Source organism: Podarcis pityusensis (assembly GCF_964106645.2).
Source record: "Podarcis pityusensis genome assembly, chromosome: 17".
NCBI classification, from domain to species: domain Eukaryota; kingdom Metazoa; phylum Chordata; class Lepidosauria; order Squamata; family Lacertidae; genus Podarcis; species Podarcis pityusensis.
In genome coordinates this window covers 5318785-5338852 of record NC_138042.1, presented here as the reverse complement: position 1 = coordinate 5338852, position 20068 = coordinate 5318785, and the positions used below count along the sequence as shown (strand labels likewise).

General features: G+C 49.3%; 1 protein-coding gene across 1 annotated transcript in view; it reads left to right on the top strand.

Annotated features, from left to right (window-relative positions):
* Positions 1-14857, top strand: part of KCND1 (potassium voltage-gated channel subfamily D member 1) — a 71903-nt gene extending 57046 nt beyond the window's left edge. Inside the window, exons 2-6 of the mRNA XM_080988149.1 lie at positions 380-542; positions 668-751; positions 2509-2604; positions 3879-4126; positions 13138-14857. Coding sequence (XP_080844275.1) covers positions 380-542; positions 668-751; positions 2509-2604; positions 3879-4126; positions 13138-13354 — 808 coding nt within the window. The 3' untranslated portion in view covers positions 13355-14857. The remainder of the gene's footprint in view (positions 1-379; positions 543-667; positions 752-2508; positions 2605-3878; positions 4127-13137) is intronic.
* Positions 14858-20068: the final 5211 nt, after the last annotated feature.

The following is a 20068-nucleotide window of genomic DNA, read 5'->3' as shown; positions in this document are numbered from 1 at the left end:
ATAGGAGGCAGCTCAGTGTGTGTGTTGCGGGGTGTGCGTGTGAAAAACTTGGCATCCCTACCAGAATTACACACACACACACAAACGTTGCCACTCTCCATTATCACAGCCTAATCATTGTATAACTTGCTAAAAGCAGCATCAAGAATATGCCCCAAGATAATCAGCAGCCAGCAAACAGGAAAAAGCTAACTCTAACCTCCTTCCTTTCCCCTCTGAGTTGTCAGCCAATCCCTCCATGACCCACATGCAGTATCGTCCTAGGAAGGTGTGCAGCTCCATGCGCTGCAGGAGGAAAGGGGGTTAGTCATGCGCATGTGTGACAGGGCAAGGTCAGGCAAGACCCCAAGAACTTCACTAACTACCATCTCCCTTCCAGCTATGGTGATATGGTCCCGAGCACCATTGCAGGGAAGATCTTCGGTTCCATCTGCTCTCTGAGTGGGGTGCTGGTCATCGCCCTCCCTGTACCTGTCATCGTCTCCAACTTCAGCCGCATCTACCACCAGAACCAGCGGGCAGATAAGCGGCGAGCTCAACAGGTAGCTGTGCGGCCAGGCGGAAGAGAGAAGGCGGCAGGGCGATGGGAGGAGGGGGGGAGGGAGGGAGGGGAGGGCCACACCTGCCTCTCATTCCATACACAGTCCTCCATCTCTCCCCCTTGCAGAAGGTTCGCCTGGCCCGGATCCGCCTCGCCAAGAGTGGCACCACCAACGCTTTCCTTCAGTACAAGCAGAACGGGGGCCTCGAGGTATGGACCACGCAGTTGCACGCTCAACACTGGTTTTCTCGGCTGCTTTGGGCTTTTCTTGGAAAGGAAAAGCGGGACGTAAAAATAGAGGCGGCTCCATCAGGTGGCTCCATTAGGCATTGGCCCACCAACCGGAAGTCTGCCCTCAGCCAACCCCTACCTGCTTTCTTGCTTACATCAAGGCTGTGTTGGCCTCCTCCTCAGTCTTAGTTGTCCTTATAGAGCTCAGCAGGGAGATGGGTGGGGGCAGAGCTAGAATTGGTTGGCCACAGGCTCTGCCTACAAGTCCTAGCCGAGTCCTAGCCACGATGCCCTAGTTTTCTCTGCGCAGGGGAATCCCTTTTAAATGCGAAAACAGTCAAACTTGCATCACCCAGCTATAGCCTGAAGTACTTGCGTCCCAAGTGATTTTTCTGAATGTGCTGATTGGCTCTAATGTGGGCATGTATGCACATGCGCCTATACCCAAAGTGTGCCCCGATGCATAGGCACTTGTCACCTATGAGAGCCAGTGTGGTGTAGTGGTTAAGAGCAGTGGACTTGTAATCTGGTGAACCGGGTTCGATTCCCCACTCCTCCACATGCAGCTGCTGGGTGGCCTTGGGCTAGTCACACTTCTTTGAAGTCTCTCAGCCTCACTCACCTCACAGAGTGTTCGTTGTGGGGGAGGAAGGGAAAGGAGATTGTTAGCCGCTTTGAGACTCCTTAAAGGTAAAGGGACCCCTGACTGTTAGGTCCAGTCGCGGACGACTCTGGGGTTACGGTGCTTATCTCGCTTTATTGGCCAAGGGAGCCGGCATACAGCTTCCGGGTCATGTGGCCAGCATGACTAAGCCGCTTCTGGTGAACCAGAGCAGCGCACGGAAATGCCGTTTACCTTCCCACCGGAGCGGTAACTATTTATCTACTTGCACTTTGACGTGCTTTCGAACTGCTAGTTTGGCAGGAGCAGGGACCGAGCAATGGGAGCTCACCCTGTCGCCGGGATTCGAACTGCCGACCTTCTGATCAGCAAGCCCTAGGCTCTGTGGTTTAACCCACAGTGCCACCCACGTCCCACTTGAGACTCCTTAGGGTAGTGATAAAGCGGGATATCAAATCCAAACTCCTCCTCCTCCACCTGTATGTTGGTATTCAAGCCATAGCTTCCCTCAGAACAGATCTGTTGAAATGTATGGACATGACTCTGATTTCAATAGGTCTGCTCTAAGCAGAGTCCTCCTGGATCATGTCCAAGGCCCACCTGGTCCAACATCACAGCGGGGAATCAGATGCCGGTGGAAAGCGCACCAGTAAGCCCTGAGTGCGCCAGCGCTCTCCTCATTTACGATACCCAGGATGTCGTATTCGGAAGCATCCTTCCTCTGACATTGGAGGCGGAACATAGTCAACATGGCTTGTAGCCACTGATAGCCCTGTCCTTCATGAATTTGTCTAATTCTTAAGTCAGCAAGGCTGGTGGAACCTCCCTGCTTATTGCAGGAGCAAATTCCATCGTTTAACTATGCGCTATGTTTTACTCAGTGTTTTACTTTGTTGGATAGCACCCAGTGCTGCCAACTGTGGGAATCAAATGTGTATGTATGTATCTGTCCTATTTATTTGCATACATATATATTCCTGCCTTTATGTTCCTGGGCAAACACCCATCCAGGCGTTGAGCCAGACCTGCTTCCCTTCAGCAAGGTGGCGGTGGCCTCATGCACCTTCAGACGGTCTGCTTCAATTAATTGGCGCTCCTCTCTTTTCCTCTACAGGACAGAGACCCTGATGCTCACGTCTTGGCTGTGCGAAACCGATCAGCCTTTGAAATGCAACACCATCATTTGTTGCACTGCCTGGAGAAAACTACCGTGAGTAGCAGGAGAGGGTGCAAAGGAAGGAAAGGGGTTTGGACAACACAAGTGGGAGAAGCTAGACTTAGTCACTGTGAGGAGCTTTTTGGACGGCCAATGGAATCTGATTTCGATCCAGGATTGCCTAGATCTGACACAAGGAACCAGTGACCCTCCAAATGTTGTTGGACTCCAACCCCCCTCAACCTCCCCCTCCCCCGCAGTCCAGCATGCCTTAGTAATAATAATAATTATTATTTATTATTTATACCCCGCCCATCTGGCTGGGTTTCCCCAGCCACTCTGGGTGGCTTCCAACAAAACACTAAAATACAATAACCTATTAAACATTAAAAGCTTCCCTAAACAGGGCTGCCTTCAGATGTCTTCTAAAAGTTTGGTAGTTATTCTTCTCTTTGACATCTGGTGGGAGGGCGTTCCACAGGGCGGGTGCCACTACCGAGAAGGCCCTCTGCCTGGTTCCCTGTAGCTTGGCTTCTCGCAGCGAGGGAACTGCCAGAAGGTCTTCGGCGCTGGACCTCAGTGTCCGGGCAGAACGATGGGGGTGGAGACGCTCCTTCAGGTATACTGGACCGAGGCCATTTAGGGCTTTAAAGGTCAGCACCAACACTTTGAATTGTGCCTGGAAACGTACTGGGAGCCAGTGTAGGTCTTTCAAGACCGGTGTTATGTGGTCTCGGCGGCCGCCCCCAGTCACCAGTCTAGCTGCCGCATTCTGGGTTATGGATGACAGGAGTTGTGGTTCAATCATGTCTGGAGGGCCACAAGTTCTCCATCTCTGTCAAGGTGTTTTGGGGGTTGTTGTTGTTTTTTAAAAAATGATGATCATCCTGTTGAGTATCCTTTACAACTCCAACATTCTACACACGAATTCTGTACCGATTCAAAAACCAGATTCTGCAATCCGAATAAGTTATGCGAATGGCTGTTCTGCGTCATCTTTTCTCCTCGGAACAAGGATTACACCCCGATCCTTGTTCACCGAATACCCTTCAGACAGTGGATTTCCCTACATGGCTTCAAGTGCAACTCTGCAGCCATAAGAAAATCAGCTGAGACTCTTGGGATGATGAATTCTGCCTCTGACTCAAAGTTCCTTGTTTGCGTAATGCCACGCAGCAGAGCCACAGAATACGCACAGTCACGATGGCGCCCTTATCTATGTCGTGACGCAAGCAGGAACGTACATGATGTGGGGCCCAGCTGTAAGAGTGAATGCCCGCACACCAACCCCCTGACATTATTTTCTCTCTCCCTCCCCCCCCCAACAGAGTCACGAGTTTACGGATGAGCACTCCTACAGCGAGTTTTGCCTGACGGAACCCCTGGGCTACCGCACCAGCCGCAGCACCTCCCTCTCCTCCCAGCAAGGCGGCAAAGGGGGCCTAAGCACCTCGTGCTGCCCCCGCCGGACCAAGCGCCGCACCACCCGCCTAACCAACTCCACCATGTCAGTGAGCCGCACCAGCGCTCAGGAGCTCGATACGCTAAACAGCCAGAAAAGTGCTGCCCCCCAGAGGTAAGGGTAATGTTTGCATGCCGTCACACCTCGCCGTGGGAACAAGAGATCGGCTCTGAGCTCGTCCACACTTCTGCTTGTGCTGTGCCTAGATATCATGGGTTTCGGCGGTTTCCCCCTTGCACCTCTCATTTCCCAGGGCAAATCCACTCTTTAGTGCTCAATTGGAGCAAATGTCTCTCTGGAGAAAACCCAAATTGCCATTTGTTCTGATTGAGCACTAAAGAGCAGTTTTCACGGGGTGTGTGGGGGAAGCAGCACGACAATAAGTGTGAATAAGCTCTATGTTACATTTGAGTAGTTCCTTTCCCACGTGGGAGATTGAGCTTTGGCCCTGTAGCTTAGCTGCAGGAGGATATTTTGTAGGAGATTAAGGAGTCACATAAAAGGAGGCTGTATATCTACTGCAATCTGGTGTTTAGCAAAGGTAAGTTAAGATATCCTAGAAATATTGCTGGATCAAGGAACATTGCCAGTTGGATAAATTTAAGACACTTATTTTTCTTTTTGTATATGGGTCCAGAAGGGTTTCCCCTGCCCCATCAAATGTCATAGTAGTACACAAACTTTTAAGTTTTGCTGGTCAGGAACCAATTCCTCACTTCCTACATCAAACAGGTCACTGACCTCAGAGGAGGGAGCTGCATCAGTTCAAGTGAAGAGTCCTCCTGGGCTTGAGGATTGGGAACAGGAGAATGTTAATGCATGAAAACAGAAACAGAGAGACCACTGGTTCAGAGGTGGGTGGAGGGGGGAAAACTCTGACTCTGGTCCATCTGTCAAATGCTGGCTAATTTTTAGTGGGTCACCCTGCCTGATAGGTCAGCATACCCAGGGAATCTGGAAGACGAAGAGATGAAGATGCAATTCCTGTTTCCCCACACAGCATGCCATGAGCTCTCACTGGCACCAACAGAGGGTACTGTCTTGATGAGCCTGCATAGTTTGAAGCCACCAGTTGCGTGCCGAGACCCCGAAGACACCCCCTCGTTGGGAAATAACACACACAAGGACACGGATATTAGGTTAATGTTATTGGGCAAATTTTGGCCACAACTTTATTGATTACAGAATGTGAGCGGTATTGGCTTAGGCATTGCATGGACCCGACTATACCTGACTCCTGCCCGATGCGCAGGAAGTCCAGTAAGGGTAAACCACCGGAAGGGGGAGCCCTGTCGATGCGTACCAACTTGAGCTCCCCCTGGTGTTCACGTTGGGGTCGTGTCTTGGCCCTAGCCCCCGACCCGGGCTTCGGACAAGATCGACACCCCTGATGCCTTTAACAGAATACCCTTCAGCTTGGAGGGGCAGGTGATGGCCACACCTCACCTCCCCCACACAAGGTCAAACAATGCCTAACCGCAACCCTAACAAAGTTGTGACAATTGTTATGAGGTAGGCGAAAACCAAGTGGCCAGTGCCAATTTGCCAAGTGGAAAAATTCCTACCAGGCCCCTCAATGGCGACCAACCGAGGTCCATAGCAAAACTATTGCCTAAAACCTGCAAATTAGGGAGGGAGGGTGATTGAGGAAGTGAGCCAAAGAGGAAGCCCTCCTGCGTGCGCTTCTGTTTAAATGGTCCCGGCCACACACACCTGGCCAGCGGATTGGCTGGCCGGGCTCTGACGGGGCCTGGATCCCCCGGGCAACGGGGAACTAAGTCCCCCGCCCCTGGAGGGGAAGGGTGGCCATGCGGTCCACCACAACTCCTCCCCACGGGGAAGTGGAGCGGATTTCCCACAGCATCCGCACTGGCTGCGTCCAGGTCCAGGCTGCTAGTGAGGCTGGCAGAGACCAGGGAGCTGTCGATATAATGTCTGTTGGTCCATTAACTGTGATGGAAGCAATGCAACTGTCCTGCCATCCTCCTGCCACCCACAGCACCCAGTAGCCAGCCCCAGGAGGAATCCAGTAGGCGCCAGGGCGGCGAACAACATAAAACACTGAAATGTACAGTGAACCAATAATATTAACAAGAATATGAGGCAGCAGCTGAAAACACACAGCAGACTAAGTGGAAATACAAAAATTTTGTGTTTGTTACCTGTCCTGCCACTTCAGGTGGTCCTCATGCCCACAACTCACTGACTGGCTTTTGTAGCTTTCAGGGCAAAGATCTCAACCTTATAACTATTATTTCCTTTTGTGGGAAGTCTGCCTCATAATTCCCCTCCAGAGAGAGAGAGAGAGCGCTGGGCCTGCTCTGCTCTGGCATTCCCTGTCCCCTAAAAGCCCTGCCTTTGTGGCTTCCAACAGATTCCTGAGCCTTCGTTGCCTCAGCATTTGGGACCCCTCTTAATTTCTTCTTTAAAACCCCATCATCTGTGTGATGCAACCCAGCAGCAAGTCCTAACTAATACTAGGCTGAAATTCTCTTTCCACCATCCTTCCTGTTTTTGCAAGATTTTGTGCCCCCAAGAAAGCGATGGTAAGGGAGGTTCAAGTTTCTTTTACATTGGGGGGGGGCAGTTGGCTTTCCTTAGACGAGATGCTCAAAGGTTTGTTTCCCCCTGTTTTATAAGTAAAAAATAAAGGCTGATTGCCAGCCCTAGCAGTGGCAAGGCTCTCCACAGCCTACTGACTGCATTTCCTTAGGCAAATTGTTCCTGGGAATGCGGCTGTGAATGCGCATGAGGCCGAGGCTGCAGAGGCAAAGGGCCATAGCTCAGGATAACAACATGCATTTTGCATTCCAAAGGTCCAAGGTTCAATCCCTGATATTTCCAGGCAGGGCTGGAAATGACTCCTGCCTCAACCCCAGAGAGCTGCTGCCAGTCAGTTGCAGACAATACTGGGCTAGATGGACCAATGGTGTGGCTCAGTTGAAGACAACATGGGATGTTCCTTTGTTCTGTAAAGGGTAAAGGGACCCCTGACCATTAGGTCCAGTCGTGACTGACTCTGGGGTTGCGGCGCTCATCTCGCTTTATTGGCCGAGGGAGCCGGCGTACAGTTTCCGGGTCATGTGGCCAGCATGACTAAGCCGCTTCTGGGGAACCAGAGCAGTGCACAGAAACGCCGTTTACCTTCCCGCCAGAGCAGTACCTATTCATCTACTTGCACTTTGGCGTGCTTTCGAACTGCTAGGTTGGCAGGAGCTGGGACCGAGCAACGGGAGCTCACCCCGTCACGGGGATTCGAACCGCCGACCTTCTGATCGGCAAGTCCTAGGCTCTGTGCTTTAACCCACAGCACCACCCGCGTCCCTCCTTTGTTCTAGAGCTTTGTTATTGCCCTGTGCAGCAGCAAGGCTTCTTTTTAAAGTTTAAACATATCCTGGGCCATTTCATCTAACATAAGGTACATGTAGCCTCTTATGAAATATCTGCTGTGCTTCTGGAGGGGAAGTTTCTTTTGTCACACTCCCTCCACAAATTGCTGGAAAACAATATATGCAAGCAGTTCCGTAATTGCTTATCTAGCTAATAAGATCTTGCAGCATTTGTTTAACTGCAGAACTGAACTAGTGGCACTTACAGGGCGACCGCACTGAAATTATAACCAGCTCAACTGTGCGGTGAGAGTATTCCTAGGCTTTCTTCTTCTTCTTCTTTTGACGGAAATTTTATGGCCAATTTACTAACAAAACCTGCAGCAGCTCTGCAGCAGCGGGACTGGTGATTTCAGAGTAAATGAAAATAACATACGGTGGCCCAGGAAAAGTCATCAGCAATATGTAATAGTAGTGCTGCAAGACTCAGGTGTGCGAGCAAAGGGATGTTACGTTACATAAGAAGTGTCTCATCTTTCATCTCTGAAATGTTGGTAAATATGACTTCCTCATGCAATCTCCAGCAACGGTAGGAAAACCATTGGAGAACCATATCCTCTACTTGTGGGTTTTCTCTGCTAAATGGAGGAGTCCTGGAAGGACTATCCTGACAGATTCCCTAGTAAACTAGGAGGTTTCCCCCCCTTCCCCTTCAGCAGGGATGGGGGAGCCTGCAGCCCTCCAGATGTTATTGGACTCCCTTCAGTGATTATGGATGAAGGAAGTCCAGGAACAGAAACATGTAAAGAGGAGGGTGACCAAGATGATCAAGGGTTTTAGAAACCAAGCCTTATTAGGAACAGTTGAGGGAGTTGGGTATGTTTAGCTAGGAAAAGAGGAGACTGAGAGGAAGTAAAGGTAAAGGTACCCCTGATTGTTAGGTCCAGTTGCGGACGACTCTGGGGTTGTGGTGCTCATCTCGCTCTATAGGCCGAGGGAGCTGGCGTTTGTCTGCAGACAGTTTTTCCGGGTCATGTGGCCAGCATGACTAAGCCGCTTCTGGCGAACCAGAGCAGCGCATGGAAACACCGTTCATCTTCCCACCGGAGCGGTACCTATTTATCTACTTGCACTTTGACATGCTTTTGAACTGCTAGATGGGCAAGAACTGGGACTGAACAACAGGAGCTCACCCTGTCGCGGGGATTTGAACCCCTGATCTTCTGATCAGCAAGCCCTAGGCTCAGTGGTTTAGACCACAGCGCCACCCATGTCCCTGAGAGGAGATAGGCATCTTCAAATATCTGCAGGACTGTCACATGGAAGAAGGAACATGCTTGTGTTTGGGTTTGTTTGGTTTTTTTGCTCTGGAGGCTAGGATCCAGACCAATGGATTCAAGTTACAAGAAAGGAGATTGACCAAATATCAGGAAGAACTTTTTGACAGCAAGAGCTGCTCAACAATGGAACAGACTCCCAAAGGTGACAGACTCTCCTTCTCTGGAAGTTTCCCCGCAGAGACCTGTCAGGGAGTCTTGAGCTGTGATTCCTGCATTTCAGGGAGTTTGACTGGATGACCCTTTAGGTTCCTTACAACCTTACAGTTCTATGATTCTATGAACCCTTATATATAGTTTGGGTGCTTGCATCTGCACAGCCTAATTCTGGGCATGTTTACTGGGAAGTAAGCCGCACTGGGTATCCAGGACTGAAACCATTTAACAAGGGAACTTACCGTATTTTTTTTGCTCTATAAGACGCACCAGACCACAAGACGCACCTAGTTTTCAGAGGAGGAAAACAAGAAAAAAAATATTCTGAATCTCAGAAGCCAGAACAGCAAGAGGGATCGCTGCGCAGTGAAAGCAGCAATCCCTCTTGCTGTTCTGGCTTCTGGGATAGCTGCACAGTCTGCACTCATTCCATAAGACACACATTTCCCCTTACTTTTTAGGAGGGAAAAAGTGAGTCTTATAGAGCAAAAAATACGGTATTTCTGAGTAGATGTATAGGATCACACTGCTAGCATCATGTATAGGGCGCTTCCAGATGACCTGTTTATTTGAGTATATCAAAGCAAGTACAGTGGTACCTCGGGTTACAAACGCTTCAGGTTACAGACTCTGCTAACCTGAAAGTAGTACCTCGGGTTAAGAACTTTACTTCAGGATGAGAACAGAAATTGTGCGGTGGCAGCGCGGTGGCAGCGCGGCGGCAGCGGGAAGCCCCATTGGCTAAAGTGGTACCTCAGGTTAAGAACAGTTTCAGGTTAAGAACGGACCTCTGGAACGAATTAAGTTCTTAACCAGAAGTACCACTGTATTATCCTACACCAGGGGTCAGCAAACTTTTTCAGCAGGGGGGGGCCTTGTGGGGGGCTGGACTATATTTTGAACAAAAATAATGAACGAATTCCTATGCCTCACAAATAACCCAGAGATGCATTTCAAATAAAAGGACACATTCTACTCATGGTAAAACACGCTGATTCCCGGACCGTCCGTGGGCCGGATTGAGAAGGCGATTGGGCCGGATCCTGCCTGTGGGCCTTAGGTTGCCTACCCATGTCCTACACTTTCCAGTGCATTCTCTCCTTTTTTCTTCCTTATCATAAAGCGTCTGATCTTCTGGGAAAGCAGGCTTGTCGTGTAAGAGTCCCTATCAAGTATAATGGTGAAACCTGAATTTGCTGATTATGTGATTGAATCCCACTCGAAAACAGCAGCAGTCTGGATGCGCCCCAAGTTCACTGCCTGAGTGCCACTCCATACGTACGGTCTGCTGATAAGGTGGGCAGGATCTCATCACAACACTGCTTTCACCTCCTTGGGGAGTCCCAAATGAGTCAGCAATGTGGTGCTATTGCATTGGAGTGGAGAGAAGGAAAGGCTTTTTATTTTTTTGGATTTTGGATTGACAAAAGCAGGATTGTGGTGATACGGGGCAGGGGCCACTGGCACCGCTATCATGCAAGTTTAAATTTGTGCCCACACTTTCAAGAATGATTCAGAGGAGAAGTGAGATGGCGTAGGGTTTCGAATGAATGATGAATGAGGAACTGCCAAAGGAGCTGGACATGAATAGCTCAGGGAAAAGAAGATTAAGGGGAAACTCATGAAAGTGGCTTCAAATATCTAAGAGAGATGTCATGAAGAGGGAGAATGACTGACTGCTTATCAGCACCCCGTCGGGAAAGGATAAGGACTGGTTCAGCAAAGGCAGGCGTGGCTTGGGTCTCTGAAAATGTTTCCTGGTTGCAAGAACCTATGGGTGACAGAGCAAGCTGCAGAACTGGGGTAGATTAAGTCTGAGGAGCTTTGTGATTTGCACTGGATGACCTTTGACTGTTAAAAACCTCCTCTACTCCCTCTGAGTAACCAGCTGAGCTGCTGCTGCTGCTGGAAAGGAAGTGAGCAGTCAGTGGCTGACGGACAAACACCTCGTGTGGAATCTGTGGAAGGACTCTGTGCATCAGCTGAAAGAGGAGGCCGAGGAGAAAGGGGTAGGAACCAGAGCAAGGCTGCACAGAGGACAAGGATGGCTGGGTGAAGAGGGACTGGCAAACTGGAATAAAGATGGTTAGACAAGATAGAGAGTCAAGGAAAAGAGGGAGAGGATGAGAATGGGGGGAAGCCACTTAGTATCTAGTAGCTGTGCAAGAGACGCAGGCAGGCAAAGGTAATGAGTCTGAGACCCAGGAAGCAATGGAGCTGTAGGGTTGGAAAGGGACCCTGGCGATCATCTAGTCCAGGGGTGTCAAACTCAAATTCATCGGGGGCCGCATCAGCAGTTTGGTCACCCTCAAAGGGCCGGTTGTATCTGTAGGACTTACAGTACAGGAGAGAAGGGTTCAGGCAGCCGTTGGATCTGTCACATCACAGGATGGCATGCGCTCAATATAAAAACAAGTGGAGGTTTCCTGAATGCATGTAAAGTGGAGGTTTCCTGTGTAGAACGGCCGGCGCCTCAAGAGGGCAGACGTTCTCTGGCTTGGTGGCTGCCGCGCATCCGCTGAAAAGGCGGCTTTCTTGTGTAAAACAAAAAAAAGCGAGAATAAAAGGTGAAGGCTGGCGGCCGGCGGCGGCTACACGGGCCACATGACGAGGTCTGGCGGGCCAGATTCGGCCCGCGGGCCTTGTGTTTGACACCCGTGATCAAGTCCAACCCCCTGCAATGCAGGAATCTTAACTAAAGCATCCATGATAGGTGACCAACCAGCCTCTACTGAAAAAAACTGCAAGGAAGGAGCATCCACTACCTTCCAAGGGAGTCTGTTCCAGTGTTGAAAATGGGGGATTAAGCAGCTTTTCAGCTACAAGTCTCCAATACTGTATTGCTGAGCCGAACTGTATTGCTTTTTCTGTGGCATATTTTAGAGGGCCTTTTCCCGAAGTGCGGAATCTGCTGCCACCTGCTGGCGGAAGAGCTGCAGTGCCACACAAACAATGGTCAGTGCCTGGCTTCATGAGTGGCTAAGTGGAGAGAATCAACTTTGGTTGCTGCCTCCTATACTCCAGCCAGACACTGGTCATGTGAAGGAACAAGTAGCGTCCCCCACCCTCCCTGCTTGGGCTCAAACCCACCTGCGAGCTGCATTCTTTGATCTTTGAAACTGTTCCCCCTAACATAACAGATGTGTGGCATCTGGCTATAGCGGGGTGATCACTGATGATGGACCAGCACTCTGCACATGCTCCTTTGGGTCTGAATAGAGACAAAGGCTTTCTTTTTTTCCAGCACAGCTATCTGCTAACTCAGCATTGCCAAACTGATTGCTTTTTATCACCCTTCGCTGCTGTTGTAATCCCTTGCATACTTTCTAGCTGGAACCAAACTGTTGCTATCTGTTATTTCTTTACAGGTAGGTAGCCATGTTGGTCTGCTGTAGTCAAAACAAAATTTTAAAAATTCCTTCCAGGAGACCAACTAAGTTTGTTATTGGTATGAGCTTTCGTGTATCTGAAAAAGTGTGCATGCACACGAAAGCTTATACCAATAACAAACTTAGTTGGTCTCTAAGGTGCTACTGGAAGGAATTTTTTTATTTTTTTTATTTCTTTGCATTTCATTCCCCTCTGGCTCTGCTGTTTGCAACTTCGATTGTTTGTTTGCTTATGTTTATTTAAATATTTTACTGTGAACTGCCCTGTGATCTTCAGATAAAGAGTAGTATATACATTTAATTAGTATTAGTCGTCGTCGTCGTCGTCGTAGTAGTAGTAATGGTTATAACCACACTCTAGGGCTGAACTTGGCTGGGGACTGCAGTTGCCGGCCCCTACTCTAAACCCTGTTCTCCAAGACATTGTTTCCAAGAACAGTGATGGGTTATGAAACACGCTGGCCCAAGAACAGCTTGACTTTTGTAGTACATGTGCAAAATATGTATACGCAGATCAGCAAATATGTGATCAATGCACCGCTAAATGTATTTAGTGGAAATGGATGAAATGTTAATTGTCATAGGAAATGGATGGGACGATTCCTTTTAAAATAAAAGCAGTGCTGGGCTTCAGACCTCCCAGCAAAATTGGATGTTCCCTCCAGATGCTGTAGGACTGCATTTCCTATCAGCCCTGGCTGGTAAGGTCAAAGGTCAGGGCTGATGGGGCGATGCAAACCAGCAACATTGCCCTCTCCTGCTTCTGCAAATCATCCAAAGCACTCTTAAATTAACCACCTCCTGTTTTTCCAGACTATGTGCCAGAACGAAGCCTGGGGAAGGTGGTGACTACAGACCCCCCCCCAAAGCCCCTTCCTAACCTTTCTTTCTCCCGTTGTCTCCCCTTCTTCCAGCCGCTCCAACCTGAACGCCAAGACCCACGACAACTTGAAGCTAAACTGTGACACCACAGACTTCACAGCAGCCATCATCTGCATCCCCACCCCTCCTGCCAACACGCCGGATGAGAGCCAGCCCCCGTCTCCCGGAGGCCCTGGCGGACCCCTGCGCAACTCCAGCCTGTCCACTCCCTACATACTGCACGAGACGGTCAAGATCTCCTCCTTGTAAGGGGAGACTGGGGCGGGGCGGGGTGCTTGTCCCGACTCCTTCCTCTGCCCAGAGTGGCTGCTGGCTGCCTGGGTCCTGCTTACGAGCCGGGGACGGGGTCCTCTGCCCGTGCCCCCCACCCCGCCCGTCGAACTGCAAGCTGGAGGAGGGCAGCAGGGGGCGTGTGTCACGCAGTCCCTTCCTCAGAGGCGATATCGTTGGCCACCAACAGGGGGAGCTGGCGCACGAGGGGGGTTCCGATGCCCGCCCAGCTCCCCCTCTACAATCAAAGCCATATAGGAGGGGAGGTGGGTCCCCGATGCTATGCAACCGCAAAGGGGTGGAGCGATGCGGGGGGAACTGGGTTCCGACAGGTGGACCTCAGTGGTAATAGGGAACATATCCCAACAGTGGGAACATATCCGGAAAACTTTTTCCACACTATACCAAACCTATTACACCTTAGGTTGGGATCAGGCTGAGTCAAAATCCCTGGTTTGACTGAGAGGGGGGTTGGGGGCATTACAGCAGCAGGGAGAGGGAGCAGGGGCTCCTTTGGCTGTGGAGGGCAGGGGTCTGAATAGTGGGACTGCAAGATTGTTGGGTGAGGGAGGTCAAGAGTGCGCCGTTGATGCCCATCTGCAGATGGAAAGGCGAGCTCTGAGGATCGAGGCTCTTTGATTCTGGTCCTAAGCATGATCAGAGTGGGGGGGTGTATTGCCTAGTGGTTAGAGCAAGGGATTCTGGAATTTGTTCCAGCTAAAGATGAGGAAGCCTTTGGGTGAAAGGGATGGAAATAGAACCGGCTAAGCTTCCAACCAGTTCCCGCCCCCCACCCCCAATCTTCTGCCTCTCCTGGCTGAGCCATTTCTGGGACGGACAGAGCCTTAGAAGCCCCTGTCTCCCGGTCTATCTCCTTGCCTTTTTTTCTCTCTGCCCTCCTCCCGATACCTGTTCTGTAACTTGGAAACTGCACTTTAAAAAAAGAAAAGAAAAAAGTCTATTGCACCAAAACACGACACCTCATGGGAATCTCATGTATCATTCTCCCGACACCCCACACAGCCCTGCACCCCACTGCGTAGCATCGAGACTGTGCATGTGTATTATACCTCCGAAGAGTGGGATCCAAAGCCCACGGCTACAGAGCACCACATGGCATGTGCAGCCGTGTCCCCCATTCCTACCCCACCCGCCTACCCGGACGGAAGATACGCTGTGAAGAACTGAAACAGACCTGTAGAGCAGGGCTGTGGTCTGTGGTCCTCCGCCTCTGGACATTTTTTAGGTTATGATCAAGAGAGAGAAAGAGAGACTTGATCCTGAAAACCTTGCACCATTCCGTGTGCTCACTGGAGAAGGAACCGAACCTGGCAGAAAAGCTAAGAAAAGGAACTTGGGTGGGATGGCGGATACCGTTCTAGGTATCAAGTGAGCCACAAGTCCCGTCGCATGCATCAAGCTGGCTGGCTCTCAGCATCCAGCAAAGGTTGCTCTCTCAACAGGATCAGCCATTTTTGTTTCTATCTGCTGGCCACTCTTTATTTTGCTCAGCGTCTTGGCTTTCTCTCTCCTGGCTACCGGTGGGAAGTCAGCATGGCCTTGGGTAGCCAGGAGTCACCCGTGAGTTAAGTTCAGAGAGGAATAAGGTCTGGTGGCTTATGACATAGGCCTTGTTGGGGGAAGCAGCAGCAAATGAATGAGGAAGAATGGAGCGTGAGGATGCCTGGGGGACGGAATTCCTCCGGTCAGTCTCCAGCTCTAGCAAAGTAGGGGGATCCAAATGGGTGTGTTGAAGTTAGCATCCTTCGATAGGACCACGTGAAACATGGAGCGTACTTGGGCTGTCTCTCGCCCCGGACCCCACATTCATTTTCTAACCAGAGTTTTCGTTTCCAACTATTATTAAGTACCTGTAAATCAACATCTCCCCCTGTTGGATGGTTAAAGAAATGACAGTTAGTTATTTCAGGGCACTTTAATGCTGATCAATTAACTCAAATGCACTTTGAACAGAATCATAGTGTCTGCTAGTGGGAGCGATGAATGAATGACACAAGAAGAGATGGAAATGTCTCATAAGTGGATTTAAGGGCTGCCACAAAGGCACAGAAATGTAGATAGGAAGTGAGAAGAATCAGAACAAGGTTCCTTGAGCTGAATCAAACATTCCAGTGTCTATTTCTCTACTGCAAAAAAGCTGGGGGGGGGGGTCCCTTATACCCTAACAGAGGTTAAATTTCTACTATGCACACTCAGCTGGGGTCAAGATACACTGAACAAAGTGGAACTTTTTTCCAAGCAAATTTGCATAGAATCAGGCTGGCTTCCAGTTACGTAACTGTGAATGAAATCTCTCCTCCAACTACTTTCCTTTTAAGCAAAGACAGGAGGATGCATTTGTTCTGGCTGTTCGCCACTCTTTTACATCTGGAACCACATTGAATGTGTCCCCAAACACCACAGGGATCACTCCTGACCCCCCACAGTGTGAGATGAGATAATTATTGGATGATCAATCTGTAGTTTACAGTTCCTGTCCTCCCTGCTCAGACTGGGGTGCTTGAGAGAGACAACAGGGACAGATTTGGAGCAGAGCATAACTATTTCATTTCTCTTGAACATAAATGCTGCTCCGTTTTCCCTGCTAGGTATAGCACAGAGGACAATGTCCCAAATTCCCAATGTTTAACTTCCGCAATACCAAACAAGAATACTCCACCCTCTTGAAACAGATAGCAATATTCCCAGGGTTTGACATATGCAAAGGGCAAACAGCCTTCTTCCATTTAGGGTAACCTAAGTCAAGAGCGGGGTGAGTGTGTGTGTGTGTGTGTGTGTGTGTGTGTGTGTGCCTTTGGAGCTGTTGTTCTTCCATCCCAGTCACACGCCTAAATTGCTCAGTGGAATAGATTAGGTCCCCAGACTTTCTGGGTTCTAGCACAGGTAGAGTTGTTGCATCCTTGACAAATGCTCTGTAGTTTTCACAGGCAGAAATCTAATAGGTGACATTTCAGCTGCACCACATATTTATGTGGGGGAAACTTTCACCTGGTGTTTCCTCCCTCACCCCACCCCCAAAAAACCTGTTCAGGGTTCAGACCATCTTTCAGGGGGCAAGTGGCAACCCTAGCTTGGGTGTGTGTGTGTGTGTGTGTGTGTGTCCATGCCCATGGCTAAGCTCCTCTAAGTGTAGGCCTCCTTATGGAGGCTTGAATCATTGCTAGATTCAATGCCCCCACCAAAAGAAGCTCCATTTGCCTTCTCTTGCTTCCAAATTTCCCAGTGTAGGATGGGCAGCACTGTGCAATCCCAACCATTGTCAATCTGGTGCCTTCCAGATGTTTTGGACTATGACTCCCATCAGCCCCAGCCAGTGGGAGTTGTAGTCAGGGGCTGATGAGAGTCGTTGTCCAAACATCTGGAGGTGTGAGATGTTGTTGGGAAAGGGAGTTCTGCCACAAGGCAAGCTGCCCAAGGTATTCTGAGTGCCATTTAGAGGCAATGGAGGCTTTGTTGCAGCTGGCTAACTCCATGCCACTGTCATACTTGCGTGAGCACTGCTAACGTCTGAAGTGGGCCACATGTGGAACACTGCTGTGGCTAATTTGGTGACTAGGAGCAGAATCACAAGATGCATTATCCACCCTGCCCACTTCCAATAGGATTCAAACATACGCTGGCAAATTCGGGCTGCACAATGAGAGTTGAATGGGAGATCTTGCACAGCAAACCCACTTCCCCAAAAGACACTACATTTTGTGATAAAGAAAGTGGCATCTAACCTCCCAGCAGACAAATCAGGATGGATGCTCATTAAGCAGCTGTCTAATCTGGATGCTTGCTCAATAAACAGGTCTTCTGGGAGGACTGCTTGTTACAGAAGTAACTGCAATCTTCCACATATTCCCTGAGAAACAAGGGGTGTGTGTGTGTGTGTGTGTGTGTGTGTGTGTGTGTGTAGGATGTATTGTCAGCAGTCCCTGTTCACAGAATAGCTGTAGGACTAACCCCTGTGGGCACAAGCCAGTGGTAGAGTATTTGCTTTGGGTGCAGAAGGTCCGATTCAATCCCCATGGCATCTGCGGCCAGGACTGGGAGAGACCCCGGCCTGCAGCCCTGGAAGGCTGCTGACAGTCAGTGTAGACAGCAGAGGTTGATTTAAGGTCACACTGGGCATGGAGCCTTGCGGGTGCCGCTGGGGATGCTGCAACTATAATCTGGGAGAGGAGCACAAGAGGCAGGGGGTTTGCTGAATTTTGGCGTCACGCAGGGTGCTGCTGAAATTTGAGACCAGATCTGCTACTGTAGACCAATGGGTCCCCAACTCTACCCTCTCTTTACCTCTCTCCCACAATCAGAGACACATAATTCTGTTGTAGTCACTTATTTACACTTGGGGAAATGCCGTTTGTTCCATTCCAGACTCAAGAAGCCAATTCATACAAGCAGATTGCCAAAGTTTGCTGGGCCAGTGGATTCACTCAAGAGTTCATTAAGGGGTGAACCACTTTTGTGAATGGCTCAAACCCCTACTCCCCTGTGGCAAGCCAGAACCTTCTCCCAAGTGACCAGGCAGGAAAGCCCCCCTTTTGGGCCCATGTTATGCCAACAGTTAACCATAACTAATATTTGTGGACTTGACCAAAGCTGATTCCCAACTGAGTCCACTGCCTTCTTTCAACAGTTTTACTATGGCGAAGAAAACATGACATGACTTATGAGCCGGGCATAAGGCTAAATAAACAAATTATTTACAATTGCAACAGCTGCATCACTATTGGCTCTGCACACTCTGTAGAGTTTCTCGACATGCCAACTTGTTCACTAACACAGGCCCAGCAAAATAGTGTTTCTGCATTTCGAACCTCAACTTTATGTTCTGTTTTGTTCTTAAAAAACACCCTCTCGTGAAGGGGAGAGGGTGATGGAGAAACTCCAAGCATAGACTCCACTTTTACCCTTCCTGCAGTTAGAGACTTAAACATAAGAGCAATCCTTCACCTCCTCTACCTTCTTGCAGAAAGGAGTGGGGGGGGGCAGATTTTCCCATCAAAAAGGCAGCTCCTGCAAGCCACTTAAACAAAATGGGAAGAATGTCATTTCCCTCCGCTCTGATCTTAAGGGTGCTGCTTGAGAGAAGTGGAAGGAGCTGATTAGAACCCATCACTGGCTGTTGTTCGAGATTTGATGGCCATACTAGGAACTGCTTTCCTTCAGCTGGTGTTGCACTGAGCAACTCCATATGGTCATGTACAAGAGAGCAAAGAATATAGCCCCTCCAGTGGAGGCCCTCGAGGGCTGTGTCTGTATGAGAGTTCTAGCATGCCTGGTAATACTGCAGCAGAATCAAGTGGTATAGCTTTATCCCAGCTGTATAACTTCATGCTGCACAGTGGGTGGTGTCTGAAGGCTCCTCCATGAAAAAAGGCCTCCCTGTATCTAACGAAGTAAAATGTCTAGGGAGGGAGAAGACTAGGCAGAACCCTTTGATGCAGTATCAGAAAAAGCTCATGCTATTCTAGGCTGCATCAACAGAAGTATAGTGGCTGGATCAAGGGAAGTAATAGTCCCACTCTATTCTGCCTTGGTCAGACCCACACCTGGAGTACCTCTGTGTCCAGTTCTGGGCACCACAATTTAAGAAGGATGTTGACAAGCTGGAACATGTGCAGAGGAGGGCAAGCAAGATGATCAAGCGTCTGGAAACCAAGCCTTATGAGGAACTGTTGAGGGAGTTGGTATGTTTAGCCTGGAAAAGAGGACACTGAGAGGAGATGTGATAGCCATTTTCAAATACTGTCACATGGAAGATGGAGCAAATTTGTTTTCCTCTGCTCCAGAGGGTAGAACCAGGCCATTTTCTTCAAGTTAAAAGAAAGGAGATTCCAACTAAACATCAGGAAGAACTTTCTGATTGTACAAGCTGTTTGACAGTGGAATGGGTTCCCTTGGAAGGCGGTGATCTCTCCGTCACTGGAGGTTTTCCACTAGAGGGTGGGTGGCCATCTCTCATAGATGCTTTAGTTGAGATTCCTGCATTGTAGAGGTTTTGGTGACCCTCAGGGGTCCTTCCAACCCTACCATTCTTTGACCCTGACATGCTAATTTTCTGCATGAAGCCAGATTTTGTTGTTATAAGGAAGCATTCAAATATGCAAACAAAACAAAGTCATCTGCAGTGTAAAGTGCTGCAGTCCAAGAAACGCTTTACCACTCAGTTCTGTTAGTGGTAGGAATTAGGCTGAACTTGATCCCTTACCATGGACAGAGTTGTCAGGGCTGGAAATGAAGACTTCTAGTTCCCATGTTATCTGTAAATGTGCTGTGTGTGACCTTGGTCAAGTCACTTCAACTCAGGTTCCTGTTTGTGTACAAATGGGGAGAATAAAACTGACCTGAAGAGAGATTTATCTTAGAAATGTGTGTATGCAGGAGGAGAAAGTCTGGGGTGTTTGGGGGTCTTGGAGGGTTCATCACTGAGGTGCAATGAGGGAGAAGGTGCTGGAGACAAGAGATGCTTGAAGAAGGTGGATGCTACTGTAGTTTTGTGCCAATAAAGAAAATTGGATGAGAGCTCAAACAAAAGTCATGTGCTCTATTCTTATTCTAAGATTTGGAGGCGTATGAGGATTTGGAGATGGATGTAACAATTTTGGGGGCCTGGGCCGACCAGTTCCATATTTTTTAAAAATCATTTTCATGTTATTATAAGAAATATTACATTAATATTTT